This window comes from Hippocampus bargibanti, linkage group LG05 (assembly GCF_051943395.1).
Source record: "Hippocampus bargibanti isolate YZ-2025 linkage group LG05, ASM5194339v1, whole genome shotgun sequence".
Lineage (NCBI taxonomy): Eukaryota > Metazoa > Chordata > Actinopteri > Syngnathiformes > Syngnathidae > Hippocampus > Hippocampus bargibanti.
The window spans coordinates 26,475,759-26,495,797 of NC_142738.1; the positions used below are offsets into that span (position 1 = coordinate 26,475,759).

Consider the following 20,039-nt stretch of genomic DNA (forward strand, 5'->3'; position numbering starts at 1 on the left):
TTACTGAGTATTGCCAAATTTTATCAACGGCCAGTAATTATTGTGCTATATGGCAATACAAACATGCAACATGCCCAAATAATGATTGAACCTCTTGAAAAAAAGACATTAATTTCATATGAAAATATAACAATATTTAATAAAAACTGATGTAAACAAAAACAAGCTTCTGTTAAAACATTCTGCAAGTAAAATTTAAACTTGAATACGAGTTATTTTTTTTTCTTTTTCATCAGCTGAAATATCGAAAGAATACTTTCCTTTGACAAAGTAAAATCCATCCATCTATCCATCCATCCATCCATCCATATCCATGCATCCATTTTTTCATTCATTTATCCATTCTCCAATCCACTTTATCCTCACAAGGGTTGTGGGGGGTACTGGAGCCTATCTCAGCTTTCATCAGGCATTAAGGAGGGTTGCCAGCCAATTGCAGGGCACCCAGAGGGGTGTGTGTGTGTGTGTGTGTGTGTGTGTGTGTGTGTTTGTGTGTGTGCGTGTGTTTGCGTGTGTGTGCGTGTGTGTGTGTGTGTGTGTGTGTGTGTGTGTGTGTGTGTGTGTGCATATGTATGTGTGCGTGCATGTGCGTGTGCGTGTGTGTGTGTGTGTGTGTGTGTGTGTGTATGCGTGTGCATGCGTGTGCACGTGTGTGTGAACGTACTTTCCAGTTTCACTGCGCTTGTGTTGCTGCAGACCCACCTTTTTGTTATTTATTTATTTATTTATTTATTTATGTCTGTGTAAGCGCTCAGTCGTACAGGAGTGGTCCATCGATGAGAAGGTTTCTTCAGCCGTCATCTGTACTTTTTTGAAGGTGTCAGACGTTTCGCCTCCTATCCAAGAGGCTTCGTCAGCGAACTAAAGTCTGACTGGTCGTATCGGCCCTATTTATATATCCCTAATGTCCAGGCATGGCGGCGCCGGACACAGCTATGATAGGTCCCTACTCTCAGGTTGGGGGGAGCAGAGGACCACTCCCTGTGGCCCCACTGATTTTTCCTACATTCCTTACTAACGACTGGCCTATTTGCCCCACTCCCACCGGTATCACCTCATCAGTATTACTAATGTTGCCTAACTTGTGTTGCTTGAGCAGGCTATTGTATGAACGATCCAAATTGAACCTCACCCCACCAGACCGGTTTAATGAAAGATTCAGTTGTTTCATGAGAATCGCTTCTTTTACCCCCCTTTCAAGCCATATATGTTCTTTCGCTAAGATTTTAACCTCATTGTCGTCAAATGAGTGGTTGCTAGCTTTTAGGTGCAAATGTACTGCCGATTGAGGCCCACTAGTATTATCCCTGTGATGTTGATAAAGTCTTTTTTTGAAAATTTGTTGAGTCTCCCCAATGTACTGCTCTTTACAATTTTCATTCTTACAATGTATTGAATAAACTACATTACTTTTTTTTCATTTGGTAGCCTATCTTTTGGATGCAGTAATTTTTGCCTTAAAGTGTTTATCGGTTTGAAATAAGTAGGAATTTTGTGTTGCCAAAGGACTTTTTGTAATTTTTCAGAAACTCCTGCAATGTAAGGTACTGCAACTCCTCTCATTTTGTATCTTGATAATTTTTGGTTTCATTCCCTATTCTTTCTTTCTGACATTTGTTGAATGACTAGTGAGTGCTCTCCTGATATGTTTAGACTCCTTTTCTCTACCTTCAATGCTAGTTGGTATTAGTTTAGCCCTATGCTGGAGGGTTCTGATAACTCCTAGTTTGTGTTGTAAAGGGTGGTGAGAGTCAAAAAGTAAGTATTGGTCAGTGTGCATAGCCTTCCTAAAGAATTCTGTTTTTATCGCTCTGTCCCCTTTTACAATTACTTTACATTTCAAGAGGGCCAGTTGGTTCTCTTTAATGTCCTCACGAGTAAATTTAATGTTGATGTCTACAGAGTTGAGGTGATCTGTGAAGGATTGAATTGCTTGTTTTTTTAATTATGACAAAAGTATCGTCCACATATCTAAACCAGTGTCTAGGTTTTGTCCCCGGGAAGGATGTGAGGGCCTGTTTCTCCATCTCTTCCATGTACAGATTAGCCACTATGGGTGAAACTGGTGAGCCCATAGCACAACCATGAATTTGTTTATAAAATTCCTCCCGAAATTGAAAATACGTAGTATTAAGGCAGATTTCCAATAATTGGCAGATGTGATCCGGTTTAAGTTTGGTTCTTTCATGCAGAGAAACGTCCGCCAGCAGTCTCGTCCTCACCACTGAGACTGCTGCTGGGGTTGGGACAGATGTAAAGAGAGAAGTCACATCGTAAGATGCCAACGTTTCCTCAGGTTCCAATATGAGGTCTTTGATCCTCTCTACAAACCCTGTGGTGTTCTCTATGTGCTATTCTGTGTTTCCAACCAACGGAGCTAAGATAGTTTTTAAATATTTGGCTACATTGTATGTAGAGGAGTCAATGCTACAAACAATGGGTCTGAGGGCGAACCCTTCTTTATGTATTTTTGGCAGACCATAGATACATGCCGTGGCCTCTCCTGGGTATAATCTAAAATACATCTGTTTGTCTATATGTCTTCCTTTCTCTAACTTTTGGAGACAGTCTATCAATTCTTTCTTGTATCTATTGGAAGAGTCCCTTTTTACTTGCTCATAAGTGTTAGAATCACTCATTAACCTATTTATTTTGTCTTCATAATCTAATGTGTTGAGAAGCACTGTGCATCTGCCCTTGTCTGCTGGCAAAATAGTAATATTTTTGCCTTTTTGTAGAGTAGTTAACGCCTTTCTCTCTTCTAATGTTATGTTGGACGGAGGTAGTTTGGCACTACTGAGAAGGGCTGATATTTTAATGCGTAGATAATCTGCCTTTGCATACGAAAGTTTGTTATTTTTAATAGCCGATTCAGTAGCTTTATTTATTTATTTATTTATTTATTTATTTAGTGGTAATAATAATACATTTCTGGCCTTTTTAGTGGTAGCAGCTTGTCAGTTGTGAGGAGCTGCAGGAAGTCAGTTGGCTGGTCAGAGTCCAGCCATGCATCAAATGGCCAACCCAAAGGGGTTCTCTTGGGCTGCTGCGTGCACAATCTGTCATTTGCACAAATATCATTATAGCCTTGTTTTTAAAATGTATTATTACTATTATTATTATTAGTATTAGTATTAGTATTAGTATTAGTATTAGTATTAGTATTAGTTAGTATTAGTATTAGTATTAGTATTAGTATTAGTATTAGTATTAGTATTAATGTACATCTGAAGTGTCCAAACTACACAAAAGCCTGACATTGGCTCTGTCCCTTTCTGTCCCATGGATTGGGTTTGCTATTTCACCCAATTTGGGTTACTTTTGTCCCGGCAGGTTTATGAATCAACGAAAGCACTTTGATTGATTCCTGCAATGGACATATGTTTCCTGGTGCTCACTAATGATCACAGTTTACTTCTTATGTTTGATTTGGTCTGATCTGCTGGCAAGAGGTGCGGTATTTCATGTGAGATTAAAAAATAAATAAATACAAATCACCCGAAGAGTAATTGACATTGCAAGTAGAGTATTTTTCTTTGTGCCCTTCACCAAGCCAACCTACAATGTGTCTGCCCTAGATGACACCCCTGAGACATGTATCTACTCTGGGTGGTCTCCTTGGTCCGCCTGCAGCAGTGCATCGTGTGAAAAAGGTCGACGAATGAGGCAGAGGATGCTTAAAGCCCAGCTTGACCTCAGCATTCCATGTCCCCACACTCAAGATTTCCAGCCCTGCATGGGCCCTGGATGCAGTATACAGGGTGAGTACTCTGACATACTGTACATGTATTGCTCTCCTCACCAGTTACACTCCAGAAAATGATGCAAATGCTTTCTGAACTTGATCCAACCAGAGCAATGTAGAAACATTTCCATGTATGCAACCCTTGTGAAAATAGTGGCCATACATGGCTCATTTTTGGATTCCCTACATAGACATTTATTGATATCGCGCTTTCACAACAGCTTAAGCTCTAACAAACAGAACATTCATTCATTCATTCATCTTCCTGACCGCTTTATCCTCACGAGGGTCGCGGGGGGTGCTGGAGTCTATCCCTTCGGGCACAAGGCACGGTACACCCTGAATTAGTTGCCAGCCAATCACAGGCAACAGAGAGACAAACAACCATGCACTCTCACACTCACACCTAGGGACAATTTGGTGTTCAATCCGCCTGCCATACATGTTTTTGGAATGTGGGAGGAAACCGGAAGACCCGGAGAAAACCCACACAGGCACGAGTAGAACATACGAACTCCATAGAGGAATACTGCACCTCTGCACTGTGAAGTCAGCGTGCTAACCACTCGACAACCGGACTGCCGCTTTACAGAATAGTTCACATCAGAATCAGAAACTGATTTGTTGACCAATTATGTAGAACACACAAGTACTGTATAGAGAGTCAATGGCTTGGGGGAAGAAGCTGTTTAAATGTCTGCTAGATTTGGTGCGCATGGATCGGTAGCACCTGTCTGAGGGAGGAGCTGGAAAAGGTGGTGGGCAGGGTGTGAAGTGGTCAGTAGGATTTTCAGCGCCCTTGTTTCGATTCTTACAGTGTGCAAGATGTATACAATTGTTACCAGTTTTCCTGCATACGCGTTGTTTCTTGAAGCAGTTATGGATGAAGGATGAAAGAATCAAAGTGTCCTTTCTCCAGTGGATTACAGACAGCACGCTGAAAATCTGCACGCATCTGCTATAAGCTAAATTTTGAAAGCGAACACGTAGCTGAGCATCCACTGACAAAAAGAGATTGTCTCACATCTCCTGTCACTGCTAAATCCGCTTCAATTGCAAATCACGACTCCCAGTTCCACATCCAGATCGGCGCCATGCGCTGACGCTCCTTTCTTCTCAGTATCGGCTTCATAAGCCACCCACCCATCAAACTGCAGACTGTCCAACAACACCGACAATGTCGCTGAACAAAACGGGGCTGTGAAAAAGGCTTACCATTTCACAAAAAACACCCTGGACATGTTCAGCGGTGACAGTCAAATAGCGGGGACATTCCTCCCTGTCATAATCAGCACAGACCTTGCAGCTCTTCTGCAGAAACTCATAAAATAATGATCTTCAGACACATTTTACCGTCACCTGGTTTATCCTCTTTTATCCTCAATTTGGTCTTTGCTATTAAAAAGCCTGAAATTGACGTGCCAACTCAAGCATAGCTATTTATCTTGTATTGAAAGTTAGACAGTACATGGCACTTGGTAGTTTATTCTGACTTAAACGAATGGACTAGAGTGGAATAAGAAAGCTTCTGCCTTCATTATTTTTTAGAGCTTGGCTGAATTGTTTGATCCAGAAATTCAGTATGAATCAGGTGACCTCGATGTGAACGTGTATCAAAGAAGTGTCAAGATTCATTGCACAAGTTGATTGTTCATGCTGACAATGCTGTCTATCCATAATTAGACAGTGATGCTGGCACTCCCTTGATTACTTGACATAATCATAAAAGATGGATTAGCCATTTTTGTCCCTCAGCAGATTCCTTTCCAAATTAGGTTTCAGCGTTGTATAAAAATGTAACAATATTTATGAGGCAAAGGATATGTGAAGTACTCTTACAACATACAGTGAGACCTTGGCTTACGAACTTAATTGGTTCCCAGACAGAGTGTGTAAGGCGAAAAAGTGTGTCTCCCAATTTTTTTCCCATAGGAAACCATTAAAATGAGAATAATCCGTTCCCATGTCTCCATAAAATATAAATTTCAACTAAATAAGCCTTAAAACTACACACGGCATACCTTATTCAATACGTCTGTGTAAGCTCTCAGTCGTACAGGAGTGGTCCATCGATGAAAAGGTTTCTTCAGCCGTCATCTGTACTTTTTTTGAAGGTGTCGGACGTTTCGCTTCTTATCCAAGATGCTTCTTCAGCGAACTAAAGTTTTACTGGTAGTATCGGCCCTAAATATATATGCCTAATGTCCAGACATGGCGGCGCCGGACACTGCTATGATAGGTCCCTACTCTCAGGTTGGGGGGAGCAGAGGACCACTCCTTGCAGCCCCACCGATTGTTCCTACATTCCTGACTAACGACTGGCCTGATTGCCCCACTCCATCCGGTATCACCTCATCAGCATTACTAATGTTGCCCAAGGCAGGCTATTGTACGAAGGATCCAAATTGAACCTCACCCCACCATATCGGTACCTTATTCAATGTATAATAAATGTGCTATTGTATTGTAATGAAAGAAATACACTGCACTGGATAATAAAGTCACTTTATTTACATTTGTGATGGTTGTTGATGGCTCTTAATGGACACCTGTTGCTTTCTGACTTGTAAGATCTTATGAAACTGAGGCATCACATTATCATTCATCATGTTGATGATTCTCATAGACTTTTCTGGATGGAACTGTTCTATAAAAGCCTGCACATCAACTCCTGAATAGCCTGCTTCTGCTTGTGCTTTTGAAGGCAAATCAAATCCTCTGTGTTGAGGACCTCATTATGGTCAGCAACAAGCTCCTCGATGTCATCTGCATCCACTTCGAGTCCAGTAGGTGCTGGCAGAGATTTTATTAAAACAAAAGGCGCGAGTCCGATGATTCCACGGACCCGGAATAAAACGAAGATGGGCGGGTACGATCCGTCCAGCCCGTCAAGCTAGGCAAAATGAAATGGCACACTCGGATCCCGGAAAGCAACAAACGTACGCGATCGCGGCTAACAATCACCTCGGGCAAAGCAAACTCTTGGACTTGCCAGCACAAGACACAGCGAGACGTGAGGTGTTGTAATCATGTCACTGGTGAGGTAACAGCGACTCGTTGAAATGTCCCAGCATCGGTGATTAGGGGATCAACGCGCACACCTCGTTCGTGTTTCTCAATGATCTCCTTCTTCTCCTCGACTGTAATTTTGTTTTGTGTCTTGTTCGGCTGGCGAAGGTTGGGAGCAGCGGCCCCGCCCCAGTTGTCAACTCGCACGTGACGATTTCGGTGTCATTAGTCATGTGAAAGCATCGACTAAACAACGCCTTTTTGTCACGCTTTTTGCAAAGGATGGTAGCAATGGTGGACGGTACCGCACTCTTTATTGGTAGAATAAGTAGTAGAAAGTTACTCTCAGGGAAGTGGCACACAGCGTGGGAGATGTGTCAGGCTGAGATTCACATGACAGCCTTGGTGTGCACATGTGACGCCACAAACGCACACGTCGTTAGTGTTTCTCAATGATCTCCTTCTTCTCCTCGACTGTAATTTTGTTTTGTGTCTTCTTTGGCTGGCGGAGGTCAGGAGCGGCGGCCCCGACCCAGCTGTCAACTCGCATGTGACAATTTCGCTGATGAAAGCATCGACTAAATAACGCCTTTGTGTAAAGCTTTTAGGTGAAGGATGGTAGCAATGGTGGACTTAGCATACCATGCTTTTTATTTGTAGAATGGTAGTAGAAAGTTACTCTCAGGGAAGTGACACACAGCGTGGGAGATGTGTCAGGCTGTGATTCACATGACAGCCGCGGTGCACACATGTGACGCCACAAACGCACACCTCGTTCGTGTTTCTCAACAATCTCCTTCTTCTCCTCGACTGTAATTTCGTTTCGTGTCTTTTACGGCTGAACACGAGCTTGTGGCTTTTTCGGTCCCATAACAGCAAAAGTATCGTTGAAGACGATCGACGTGATCACTCACAGAAAGGGGGTGTGGAAAGGTAGGCCGGCTGCGACGCTGTTTGGTCGTGTGCTTTTGTGTTCTTCCGCCGAAGATTACTCCGCCAGCCGTGGTGGGGTGTGTGTATCGGGAAAATAGTGTGTATGCCAAGGTTTAATTTTCATAAATGTAACGTTCGTAAACCGAAAAGTTCGTAAGGCAAGATGTTCGTAAACCAAGGCTCCACTGTACTTTGTCACTTACTTAGGATTCCATTGTCATGAATATAAAAGTTGGATGGATGGATGGATGGATGGATGGAGGGCTGGATGGGTGGATGGATGGATGAATGGGTGGATGGATGGATTGAACAAATGGGACACAATTCAGGAAAATTGGTTAAAAAATGCAAATCTGCTTTTCCAAAAATAAATCTATCACTTACAGGGAAATCCCAATCTTGTTTCACCCCATTCATCTAACCAATTTCATATATTATCATCTGGAGAACTTCAAAATATAACAACTTGTATTGTATAGCGAGACACTTTCATATAAAAAAGTCTCAAGAGCAAATCCAAGTGAATTGTTGAAAAAATGTTTTAATTATTTGCAAACCAGGTGAGGCCTTAAAAGCACAAACATTTTGAAGCATAATGACTTCCCATGCATAGGTTCCCCATTTGGATCAATTATCTAGTCCTTCTTTCTCATAACACCAAATGAAATCAAAGAGATTTGTGTCTGTGTGTGGCTGGCGACAAGGATCTGTCAAGGGAACAAGGCAGGATGAGCATAACAATGTCGATGCTCTCTAATTTGGGGATTTGAGTTTTACTCCCGTCTAACATTTTACTGGATAATAGGGATGGAATATGTTTGTCTCCTCAAGCAACTCTTCTGCAAATTAACATGATATACCTTTTTAACTGTACATCAAAAACATTTTCCTAAGATATATGAAAACTGGTGTAAGGGGAAAATGTACCTTTCATCGAGTTATGTGAACTTTTTTTTACTTGTATTTTATTTTTTTAAAGTTGGCTTCTCGACACACTACTGCCAACATAAGCAGAAACAAGTTGCTTTAGGTATAAATTCCCTCACCTGAATCATGTAACAGGCTTTTATTGGACAAGGTATATACATATAGGCCAGGGGACTTGGAAAAGCATTAATGATTAATTGTTAAAGAGGCTGTCCGTAAATCCGACCTTTATTGGCGCATTGCTTAATGCCATTTGAACAACCTGTACAACTGCACTTACTCCTCAAGTTCCTTATGCAAAAAATACAAACTCTCGCGATTAATAGCATCATTTACAATATTAACATCCATCCAACAGGCTCCATCAGCCCCCCAGAAAAACAAATTCATGCCTACAATGGAGCAAATACCCATTTACATGTGAGCTCATCTGTGAAAAAATAAAATAAAATAAATGTTCCAATTAGAACGCGCTTTGCGATAGATTTGCACTCGGCACAAAAATAAGAATATTGACTCTTTCCTGTTTTGATTTGCAGAGCCATCGACGTGCATGATGTCAGAGTGGATAAGCTGGTCGCCCTGTAGCATTTCCTGTGGGATTGGAATGAGGTCCAGAGAGCGTTATGTCAAACAGTACCCTGAGGATGGATCTCTCTGCCAACTCAACACAGAGGAGATAGAGAAGTGTATCATCAACGAAGAATGCTGTGAGTGTCTTATCACATCTCATTGTATTTTTGGGCATTATTTCACCCAGTACATTAATTGGCTTTGTGGGAATTGTTTTGAGGAGGCTGTTTTGCCTTGCAGATGACTACGCTCAAAAATGGTCCTTGAAATAGTGATTGGATGATTTTGGCTCTATAAAGAGCACCTTTGGAATACACCGTAGTGTATTGATTGATTACATTGTCAGACAGGTTCTTTCAACAAACATCAATGACTTGTTAATCCGAGTGAAAATTTGCCCTTTTTGGTATCATAATTTGGATTTTACCTTATGCTTTTGTCTACCGAGTGTGCATTATTTTTAAATGTTATCCCCAAGTGTCGGCTCTTTCACGGGTACATACATTATATGACTTTCGTCTTTTTTTCTGCCCCACAGCAGCCAGCAGCTGTGTGGTAACTGAATGGACTGAGTGGGAACCCTGCAGTGTGTCCTGTGGGATGGGCATGAGAAGACGTGAGCGCATGGTTAAAATGCCTCCTATTGATGGGTCGATGTGTAAAACGGAGTTGGCCGAAGTCGACAAATGCATGATGCCCGAATGCTGTGAGTAAAAAAATATATTACCGTATTTTGCGCACTATAAGGCGCACCTTCAATAAATGACATATTTTACAAAGTTTTCCATATATAACGCACACCGCATCATAAGGCGCTACAGTAGAGGCTGGGGTTATGTTATGCATCCGGTGCTAGACACTGCTTAGACGGTGCTGCACTAAAGGGAATGTCAACAAAACAGTCAGAGGTCAAACTTTATTAATAGATTACAAATCAGCTTTCTGACAACTCCATTCACTCCCAAAATGAATAAACAACGGTGTTATGTCGGAAGAACAAGAGGAGACAACTTGCCTGTGAATGGTCTTTATTCACAACTGCGTCATTCTCAACTTGATGCCATCAACAACCCTGCTCTACGACACTGCCACTACGTCATGTGGCAGTGTGGCATATACTACAAACTGTTTTATTATTTTATCTGAGGTAAAGTATTCGTGTTTTTGAATTTGGATTTGGATATGCCTTTATTAGTCTCACAGTGGAGAAATTTACATTTCACAGCAGCAAAGTGATGAAAGGAATGAAAGTAGAAAAACAAAATACATGAGCTGCTGGAAAGGCAGCCACTCTCGCGGCGCCGTCTTGAAGTCAAAAGAACAAAAAAAACTAAATAACAAATAATATGACAGCATAGAGACAATATGACAAAACAAACACACAGAGAGACATTCATTCTTCAGGACTTGCTGTACCCTCATTGTGATGATATGAAGCAGTTCTAGATGAAAGAGGAGAGAATCAAAGCGTCTTTCCACCAGTGGATCAGGGACATCATGGTGGAATGTGCACGTCGACTACAAGCTAAATGTTGAAAGCAAACACGCAGCTGTAGCATCCATTGACGGAAAGAGATTGTCTCACATCTCCTGTTTCACATAAATCTGCTTCAATTCCAAGCCGCAACAGTTCCACATACGCATTGGCGCTCTGCGCTGACGCTCCTTTCTTCTTATCGCGGGTTCCTCAAGCCATGCATCCATCCAGCCGCAGACTGCCCAACAGCACTGACCTTTCCGCTAAACAAAGCGGGGCTGTGAAGATGCTGCCCATTACAGGCGCAAAAAAGCACAATGGCCCCTTTGGTGTCCAGCGATGGCAGTCGAATGGCTTCGACATTCCTCCCATTCAAAAACAGTACTGGCATATTCATGCTGCCGAAAAGGCGCAACCGCTCAGCACAGTCTCCTCTTTGATGAATGTCGTGGTCAAAAATGCTGAAAAACAATCTGTATCCGTTCCACACGATGCACAACAACACAAAGTGACAAAACAAAACACAAAACAAGACAAAAACAACCAAAAAAAGCAAGGCTCATGAGAGCACTTGCTGAGGCTGCCTACTCGGGCGCCATCTTGGACTTCTATGAATGCTCTGTTGACGCTGTTTTATATATCCCAGCATGCACCACACACTACTTATTCTACGCGGGAAAATGGAATCTCGGCTGCTTACCGTAGTTGTGAGACCTGTTGCGGCTCAATATTGATCCAAATATAAGGCACACCGGATTATAAGGCACATGGTCAAATTGAAGGCTCTTCGGTGTGCCTTATAGTGCGGAAAATACGGTACATAGATATTATATATACGGTATTAATAATAGATGTAGCAGCAGCACATTCCCAAGAAGCTGAGACAGTAGCCAGAAAGAAAGCATTGGATGCCTGTGGCCTTCGATCCCTCAGGCAGCAAAGCATCAAATACCAACATAAATATGCAATGCCTTTCAGCACATGGGCCCGGACAAAACTTGTTTGTGAATACAGTTTTTCATTAACATCCCTAAATGCAAATTGAAACTAGGGAGCTGGTCTCCATTGGCTTGAGGAGGGACACGTGGAAAACTGGACGGATCTGCATGGTGGGTGGCAGCCGGAGCCTCAGCGAGACCGGGCTGAGGATGTCCTCGATGGGGAAGGGACCCGTGAAGCGTGGCCCCAGTTTGGCTGAAGTCCCCGTCAGCCGAAGGACCCTTGTGGACAGCCACACCTCCTGCCCGACCTGGTAGCTGGGTGCCTGTCGACGACGACGGTCCGCGACAAGTTGGTTTTGGGACGCCGTGTGCGACATGGCGGCCCTGGTCTCCTTCCAGACTCGGTGGGCCCGTCTGAGGTGCTGTTCAATGGACAGGACTTCCACCTGGCCCTCCTGGGTGGGGAACAGAGGCGGCTGATAGCCACAGGCGGACATGAACAGGGACCAACCTGTGGCTGTGTAGACCAGGGTGTTGTGGGCCTACTCCACCCAGGGTAAGTGGAGGGCCCACGACGCAGGACTGTGGAGGCACACGCAGTGGAGGGCTGCCTCCAGGTCCTGATTGTTCCTCTCCGTCTGTCCGTTGGTCTGGGAATGGTATCTAGACGACAGCATAGAGACAATATGACAAAACAAACACACAGAGAGACATTCATTCTTCAGGACTTGCTGTACCCTCATTGTGATGATATGAAGCAGTTCTAGATGAAAGAGGAGAGAATCAAAGCGTCTTTCCACCAGTGGATCAGGGACATCATGGTGGAATGTGCACGTCGACTACAAGCTAAATGTTGAAAGCAAACACGCAGCTGTAGCATCCATTGACGGAAAGAGATTGTCTCACATCTCCTGTTTCACATAAATCTGCTTCAATTCCAAGCCGCAACAGTTCCACATACGCATTGGCGCTCTGCGCTGACGCTCCTTTCTTCTTATCGCGTGTTCCTCAAGCCATGCATCCATCCAGCTGCAGACTGTCCAACAGCACTGACCTTTCTGCTAAACAAAGCAGGGCTGTGAAGATGCTGCCCATTACAGGCGCAAAAAAGCACAATGGCCCCTTTGGTGTCCAGCGATGGCAGTCGAATGGCTTCGACATTCCTCCCATTCAAAAACAGTACTGGCATATTCATGCTGCCGAAAAGGCGCAACCGCTCAGCACAGTCTCCTCTTTGATGAATGTCGTGGTCAAAAATGCTGAAAAACAATCTGTATCCGTTCCACACGATGCACAACAACACAAAGTGACAAAACAAAACACAAAACAAGACAAAAACAACCAAAAAAAGCAAGGCTCATGAGAGCACTTGCTGAGGCTGCCTACTCGGGCGCCATCTTGGACTTCTATGAATGCTCTGTTGACGCTGTTTTATATATCCCAGCATGCACCACACACTACTTATTCTATGCGGGAAAATGGAATCTCGGCTGCTTACCGTAGTTGTGAGACCTGTTGCGGCTCAATATTGATCCAAATATAAGGCACACTGGATTATAAGGCACATGGTAAAATTGAAGGCTCTTAGGTGTGCCTTATAGTGCGGAAAATACGGTACATAGATATTATATATACGGTATTAATAATAGATGTAGCAGCAGCACATTCCCAAGAAGCTGAGACAGTAGCCAGAAAGAAAGCATTGGATGCCTGTGGCCTTCGATCCCTCAGGCAGCAAAGCATCAAATACCAACATAAATATGCAATGCCTTTCAGCACATGGGCCCGGACAAAACTTGTTTGTGAATACAGTTTTTCATTAACATCCCTAAATGCAAATTGAAACTAGGGAGCTGGTCTCCATTGGCTTGAGGAGGGACACGTGGAAAACTGGACGGATCCGCATGGTGGGTGGCAGCCGGAGCCTCAGCGAGACCGGGCTGAGGATGTCCTCGATGGGGAAGGGACCCGTGAAGCGTGGCCCCAGTTTGGCTGAAGTCCCCGTCAGCCGAAGGACCCTTGTGGACAGCCACACCTCCTGCCCGACCTGGTAGCTGGGTGCCTGTCGACGACGACGGTCCGCGACAAGTTGGTTTTGGGACGCCGTGTGCGACATGGCGGCCCTGGTCTCCTTCCAGACTCGGTGGGCCCGTCTGAGGTGCTGTTCAATGGACAGGACTTCCACCTGGCCCTCCTGGGTGGGGAACAGAGGCGGCTGATAGCCACAGGCGGACATGAACAGGGACCAACCTGTGGCTGTGTAGACCAGGGTGTTGTGGGCCTACTCCACCCAGGGTAAGTGGAGGGCCCACGACGCAGGACTGTGGAGGCACACGCAGTGGAGGGCTGCCTCCAGGTCCTGATTGTTCCTCTCCGTCTGTCCGTTGGTCTGGGAATGGTATCTAGACGACAGGCTCGCCGACGCCCCTAGGGACCGACAGAAACGTTTCCATACCTTGGACACGAACTGCGGTCCCCGGTCCGACACGATGTCCGTTGGAATCCCGTGGAGATGGACGACGTGGTTAACCAGGAGTTGACCCGTCTCGATGGCAGACGGCAACCTGGTTAACGGGACGAACTGGGCCGACTTTGAGAAGCGGTCCACCACGGTGAGGACGACCGTCTTGACACGGGAGGGCGGGAGGCCTGTAACGAAGTCGACGGAGATGTGGGACCAGGGTCGGGAGGGTACCGGTAGTGGCTGGAGGAGTCGTGCCCGGGGTTGGTGGGAGGCCTTCCCACGGGCGCAGGCCGGGCACGCCTTCACGAAGTTAGTGACGTCCCTACTGTACTCCGGCCACCAGAACCGTTGGGCGATGAGTTGAATCATCCTGTTGACCCCCGGGTGACAGGCCTTGGAGGTGTGTCCTCAGATTAGCACCTCGGTGCCTAGAGGGGGAGGGGGCGAACAGGCGATCCACGGGACAGCCCCTGGGGATGGGACCGGTCCACTGGGCTTGCTGAACTTTCCTCTCAACCTCCCACCGCAGGGCGCCCAGGATGCGTTGGGCCGGCAGGATGTTGGCGGTGGTCTCCTCCCTTTCTGCCTGCTCTTGAATACGGGATAGGGCGTCAGGTTGGTATTCTGCGACCCTGGGCAGTAGGTGAGAGAAAAGTTAAAACGGGTGAGGAAGAGTGACCATCGGGCCTGTCGAGAGTTGAGTCTCTTGGCAGACCGGATGGCCGCCAGGTTTTTGTGATCGATGTGAACGGTGAAGGGGTGTTTGGCCCCCTCAAGCCAGTGTCTCCATTCTTGCAGCGCCAGGACGACCGGCAACAGTTCCCGGTTTCCAACGTCATAGTTGGCTTCGGCGGGGCTGAGCCGGCGGGAGAAGAAGACGCATGGGCGAAACTTCTGGTCAGTGGGAGAGAGCGCTGGAATAGGACTGCCACTGTCAACCGCATCGACCGCGTCAACCTCGACCGTAAACGTGAGGTCTGGGTCGGGATGACGAAGGACAGGGGGATTGGTAAAAGCTTGGCGGAGGCGGTTGAATGGCCCCTTCATGTCGGGCATCCACCTAAAGAGGACTTTAGTGGACGTGAGGTTAGTGAGAGGGAGTGCCTTCTGACTATAACTGCGACTAAAGCGGCGGTAGAAATTGGTAAAACCCAGAAACCGCTGGAGCTGCTTGCGCGTCTTCGGGGTGGGCCACTCTACCACCGCTTTAGTTTTGGCGGGGTCGGCCCTGAGCTGCCCCTGCTCCACGACGAACCCCAGAAAAGACAGAGAGCGGACATGGAACTCGCACTTCTCTGCCTTCACGTAGAGCCGGTTTTGCAGGAGCCGCACCAGGACCCGTCGGACGTGCTGCCGGTGCTATTCTGCGGATTTGGAAAATATAAGAATGTCATCTAGGTACACAAATACGAAGACGTTGAGGAAGTCCCTGAGCACATCATTGATAAGGTTTTGAAATACGGCGGGCACGTTGGTGAGTCCGAACGGCATCACCAAGTACCCAAAATGCCCCAAGGGCGTTTTGAATGCTGTTTTCCACTCGTCCCCCTCTCGGATGCAGACCAAATGGTAAGCACTTCGGAGGTCCAATTTCGAAAAAATGGTTGCCGATTGTAGGGGCGCGAAGGCTGAGTCCATGAGGGGGAGAGGGTATTTATTGCGGATGGTGATGTCGTTCAGACCCCAGTAGTCGACACACGGGCGCAGGGATCCATCTTTCTTATCGATAAACAAGAACCCTGCGCCGAGCGGAGAACGCAACGGTCGAATAAGTCCCGCCGCAAGGGAAGAATCTATGTAGGTGCTCAAGGCTTCTCGTTCCGATTGTGAGATATGGAAGAGTCTGGAGTCCGGTAACGGAGCCCCTGGCTGCAGTTCAATTGCACAGTCATACGGTCGGTGGGGCAGCAGGGATTGCGCGCTGTCCTTGCTGACCACCTCCCGCAAGTCGTGGTAGCACTGCGGCACGCCCTTGAGGCAGATGGCCTCGGGCGAGCCACCGCGGGAGGGGTATCGCCCTGCCGTCGCCGACCGCAGGCAGTTGGCGTAGCAGTAGGGGCTCCAGCCCTGGATGGTGGGGCCCTCCCAAGAAATGGAAGGGTCATGAGTGCTGAGCCAGGGGAGGCCCAGCACGAGTGGTGCGTTGCAGGAGGGAATAATGAGGAACTGGCGGTGCTCGACATGGTTACCTGATAACCGGAGTTTAAGGGGTGCAGTGATCCGCGTTACCCGGGCTAACAGTCAGCCATTAAGGTCCAGGATCTGCTTGGGGATCTTGAGGTCCTCGAGGCTGCAACCCAATGTCTCGGCCAGTCGGGGGTCGATAAAGTGCCCGTCCCGCTTGGGACGGACGGGCCGAACAATTCGCCGTCCAACTCCAATCGTGCGACGGGCGCCCTCCTCGATGCCTCCGCTGGCCGTCGCGGTCGCCGTCTGGCCGGGGACTTGCGGGTGCTGGAGGTCTTGGGCGGGGGCCCTTGGGTGCGGCAGCCGCCGGGGTCGGCTCGATCGCCCCCGCTGCCCACCCGCAGCGGCTCGGGGACCTCCTCCTGGCATCGCGCCTGCTCATCGCCGTCAGGGTTGGTCGTCCGCTGCTCGTGTCCGGGTTCGCCGGACCGCTGGGTACCACGCTGCCGCCGCCGCTCCCGGAGACGGCGATCCAGGCCGATGACGATGTTGACCAGGTCGTCGAAGGTAGTGCCAGCGTCGCGGGTGGCCAACTCGTCCTTGAGAGCGGTGTTCAATCCGCGACGAAACACTCAATGCTCGGTTATTGTAGCCGCTGCCAGCGGCCTGGATACGGAAGGCGACGGAGTATTCAGCGGCCGAACGGGACCCTTGGACACAGTCATGGAGTCGCCACTCTGCCTCGACCTCCGTCACCGGATGATGGAATACCCGTAGCTCGGCCACGAAGTCCGGTTACGAAGCACACAGCTCCGGTCGGGACTCCCGGACGGCCAGTTCCCAGGTCTCAGCGGAGCCCGTGAGCAGGCTGGTGATAAAGACTACCTTGACCTCGTCGCTATCGTAGGCGTGGGGTTGTTGTTCGAAGACGAGCGCGCATTTCATGAGGAACTGCGGGCAGCGGTCGGTTTCGCCTGCGTAGCGGGAGGGGTGGGGTAGTTGTATCTCGCTCCTACCCACGGGGGGGTAGGGGGCCGTGAGGGTGGCGATGCGTGTCTCGACCGTCTCTAAGCGTTGAGCCAGCGTGGTGGTGATTTGGCGGACTTCCGCAATGGCTTGGGCCAGCTGGCTCGAAGTCTCCGCCTGCATAGTGAGGGCGGCGATGAATCTGTCTTCACCGGCGGGATCCATAGGTGGTCGGAGTATTATGTCACGACACTCGAGGCTTGAAGGCAGGACTCGAGTGACGAAGGAAGGTGGTGCGGTTAGGATCCGAAATACACGGTGAGACAGATTTCCAACAAAAGGTCTTTACTGAGACACGCATAGAAAATAACAAACAGTGAGATAGATAATGGTAACTACTAACTGGACAGACTTGACGGCGAGGTAGTAGCGAGGGTAACTTCCTGGAACACTCCGACAGAGACGGTAAGGCGAGAGTGGCTTTTATAGCCAGAAGGCACAATCAAGGGGATAGGACACAGGTACGGGAGCCCGGGTGAGTGAGGAAGGGAAGGGCCGTCTCCAGGAGCAGCGGAGGAGGTGACAGGAGGGGAAGGCTGAGGACGGCGACGACGATGTGACAAGACTGGCCTGCATGCAGTCCAGACGTGTCTCCCATTGAAAATGTGTGGTGCGTTATGAAACGTAAACCTCAATGTAGACCACAGACTGTTCCTTAAGCTATACATTAGGCAAGAATGGGAAATAATTCCATCTACAAATCTTCAACAATTAATATGCACAATTGCCAAACATTGTTTTAAAACAGTATTGTTAAAAAAAACAGAATTCACACTATGTAAATATAACCCTGTCCCATCTATTTTGGAACTTGTTACAGCCACGTAATTTAAAGTTAGGGATATGCTATGAAGTTCATCGGTTTGAATATAAAATATATTTTCATTGTAGTGTATTTAATTACAGTAAATATACGTCGAAGATGATTTACAAATCATCGTATTGTGTTTTTATTTATGTTTAACACACAGTCCCAGCTTGATCAGAAGTGGGTTTTGTTGCATCGAAATCAAATATCGCACAAACCCACTTCTAGTTTGTTTGTGCATTAGCAGATACCATCCCATGTATGTTCTCACCATGGTCTGACTGGAGCGAATGTAGCGTCACGTGTGGGCGTGGCCTCCGCACCCGCCAGAGGATGCTGAAGTCGGATCCCGCAGAGTGCACTGAAGAATTGGAGCAGACTGAGAAGTGCATGCTGCCAGAGTGTCGTAAGTGGCCCACTTGCATTGAACAAATTTTCTTATCGTAATTACACATGCAGTGGGTTCTATTATTTTGCCTTCAAAGTTCTTAATATATCATCACCATTCTAAAATGGTTTGCCAGAGAACATACAAAAAATACAACCAAATTGTAATATTAGATGTATTCTTAACTTATATATATATATATATATATATATATATATATATATATATATATATATATATATATATATACAGTGAGACCTCAACTTACAAACACCTTATCTTACATCGTCTTAAGAACCTCTACTTTATGAAAATTAAACCTTATAATAAGCACTATTTTCATAATACACACCCACCACGGCTGTTGGAGTGATCTTCGGCGGAAGCACACGACCGAACAGCGCTATAGCCGGCGCTACTTTGCACACCCCCTCTCATTGAATGCACACGTCGATCGCCTACTTGGAGCTTTTTGCTGAGAATTTTACTATGATGAGACCGAAAAAAAACCACAATGCAGTGTATTTCTTTCATTACAATACAATAGCGCATTTATTATACATAGAATAAGGTATGTTGTGTGCAGTTTTAAGGCTTATTTAGTTAAAAACTATATTTTATGAAAACCCGGGAACGGATTATTCCCATTTTAATGGTTTCCTATGGGATTTTTTTTTGAGATACACTTTTCGCCTTACACACTCTGTCTGGGAACCAATTAAGTTCGTAAGTTGAGGTCTCACTGTGTGTGTATATATATATATATATATATATATATATATATATATATATATATATATATATATATATATATATATATATATATATATATATATATATATATATATATATATATATATATATATATATACAAAAAGTTTGTAAGTTGAGGTGTTTGTAAGTTGAGGTGTTTGTATATATATATATATATACATATATATATATATTATTTGCTGATAATTTTACTATGATGAGACGGAAAAAAAACCACAATGCAGTGTATTTCTTTCATTACAATACAATAGCACGTTTATTATACATAGAATAAGGTATGTTGTGTGTATATATATATATATATATATATATATATATATATATATATATATATATATATATATATATATATATATATATATATATATATATATATATATATATATATATATATACACAGTGAGACCTCAACTTACAAACACCTCAACTTACAAACTTTTTGTCTTAAAAACGTCAAATTTATGAAGATTAAACCTTATAATAAGCACTATTTTCATAATACACACCCACCACGGCTGGCGGAGTGACCTTCGGCGGAAGCACACGACCGAACAGCACCAGAGGTTAAATTACCAACCGTCCTTATGGAAGGTGACTCTCCTTCCATAAGCCATCAACGACCATCAAAAAGGTAAATAAAACTTTATTTTACAGCACAGTTTATTTCTTTAATTACATTCGTAATGTAATGCGCCTCTTTCCAAACAGCAATTCCCTTTGACCTCCAACGCCATTCCATCAAGCCATAAATGACCATCACTAATGTAAATAAAGTGACTTTATGATACAATGCAGTGTATTTCTTTAATTACAATACAATAGCACATTTATTATACATAGAATAAGG

At 45.6% G+C, this 20,039-nt stretch overlaps 1 protein-coding gene and 1 long non-coding RNA gene across 4 annotated transcripts in view; one reads left to right on the top strand and one right to left on the bottom strand.

Moving 5' to 3' along the window:
- Nucleotides 1–20,039, bottom strand: part of LOC148898347 (uncharacterized) — a 295,352-nt gene that overhangs the window by 104,211 nt on the left and 171,102 nt on the right. The window lies entirely within an intron of this gene.
- spon1b (spondin 1b) overlaps nt 1–20,039 on the top strand; it is a 103,312-nt gene that overhangs the window by 74,273 nt on the left and 9,000 nt on the right. The window contains exons 11-14 of one of the 3 annotated variants that reach the window (XM_088997507.1): nt 3,579–3,761; nt 9,154–9,324; nt 9,726–9,893; nt 18,275–18,436. In XM_088997507.1, the coding sequence (XP_088853633.1) occupies nt 3,579–3,761; nt 9,154–9,324; nt 9,726–9,893; nt 18,275–18,436 (684 nt within the window). The remainder of the gene's footprint in view (nt 1–3,578; nt 3,762–9,153; nt 9,325–9,725; nt 9,894–18,274; nt 18,437–20,039) is intronic. The other 2 variants (XM_088997508.1, XM_088997509.1) reach the window with 2 other exon arrangements.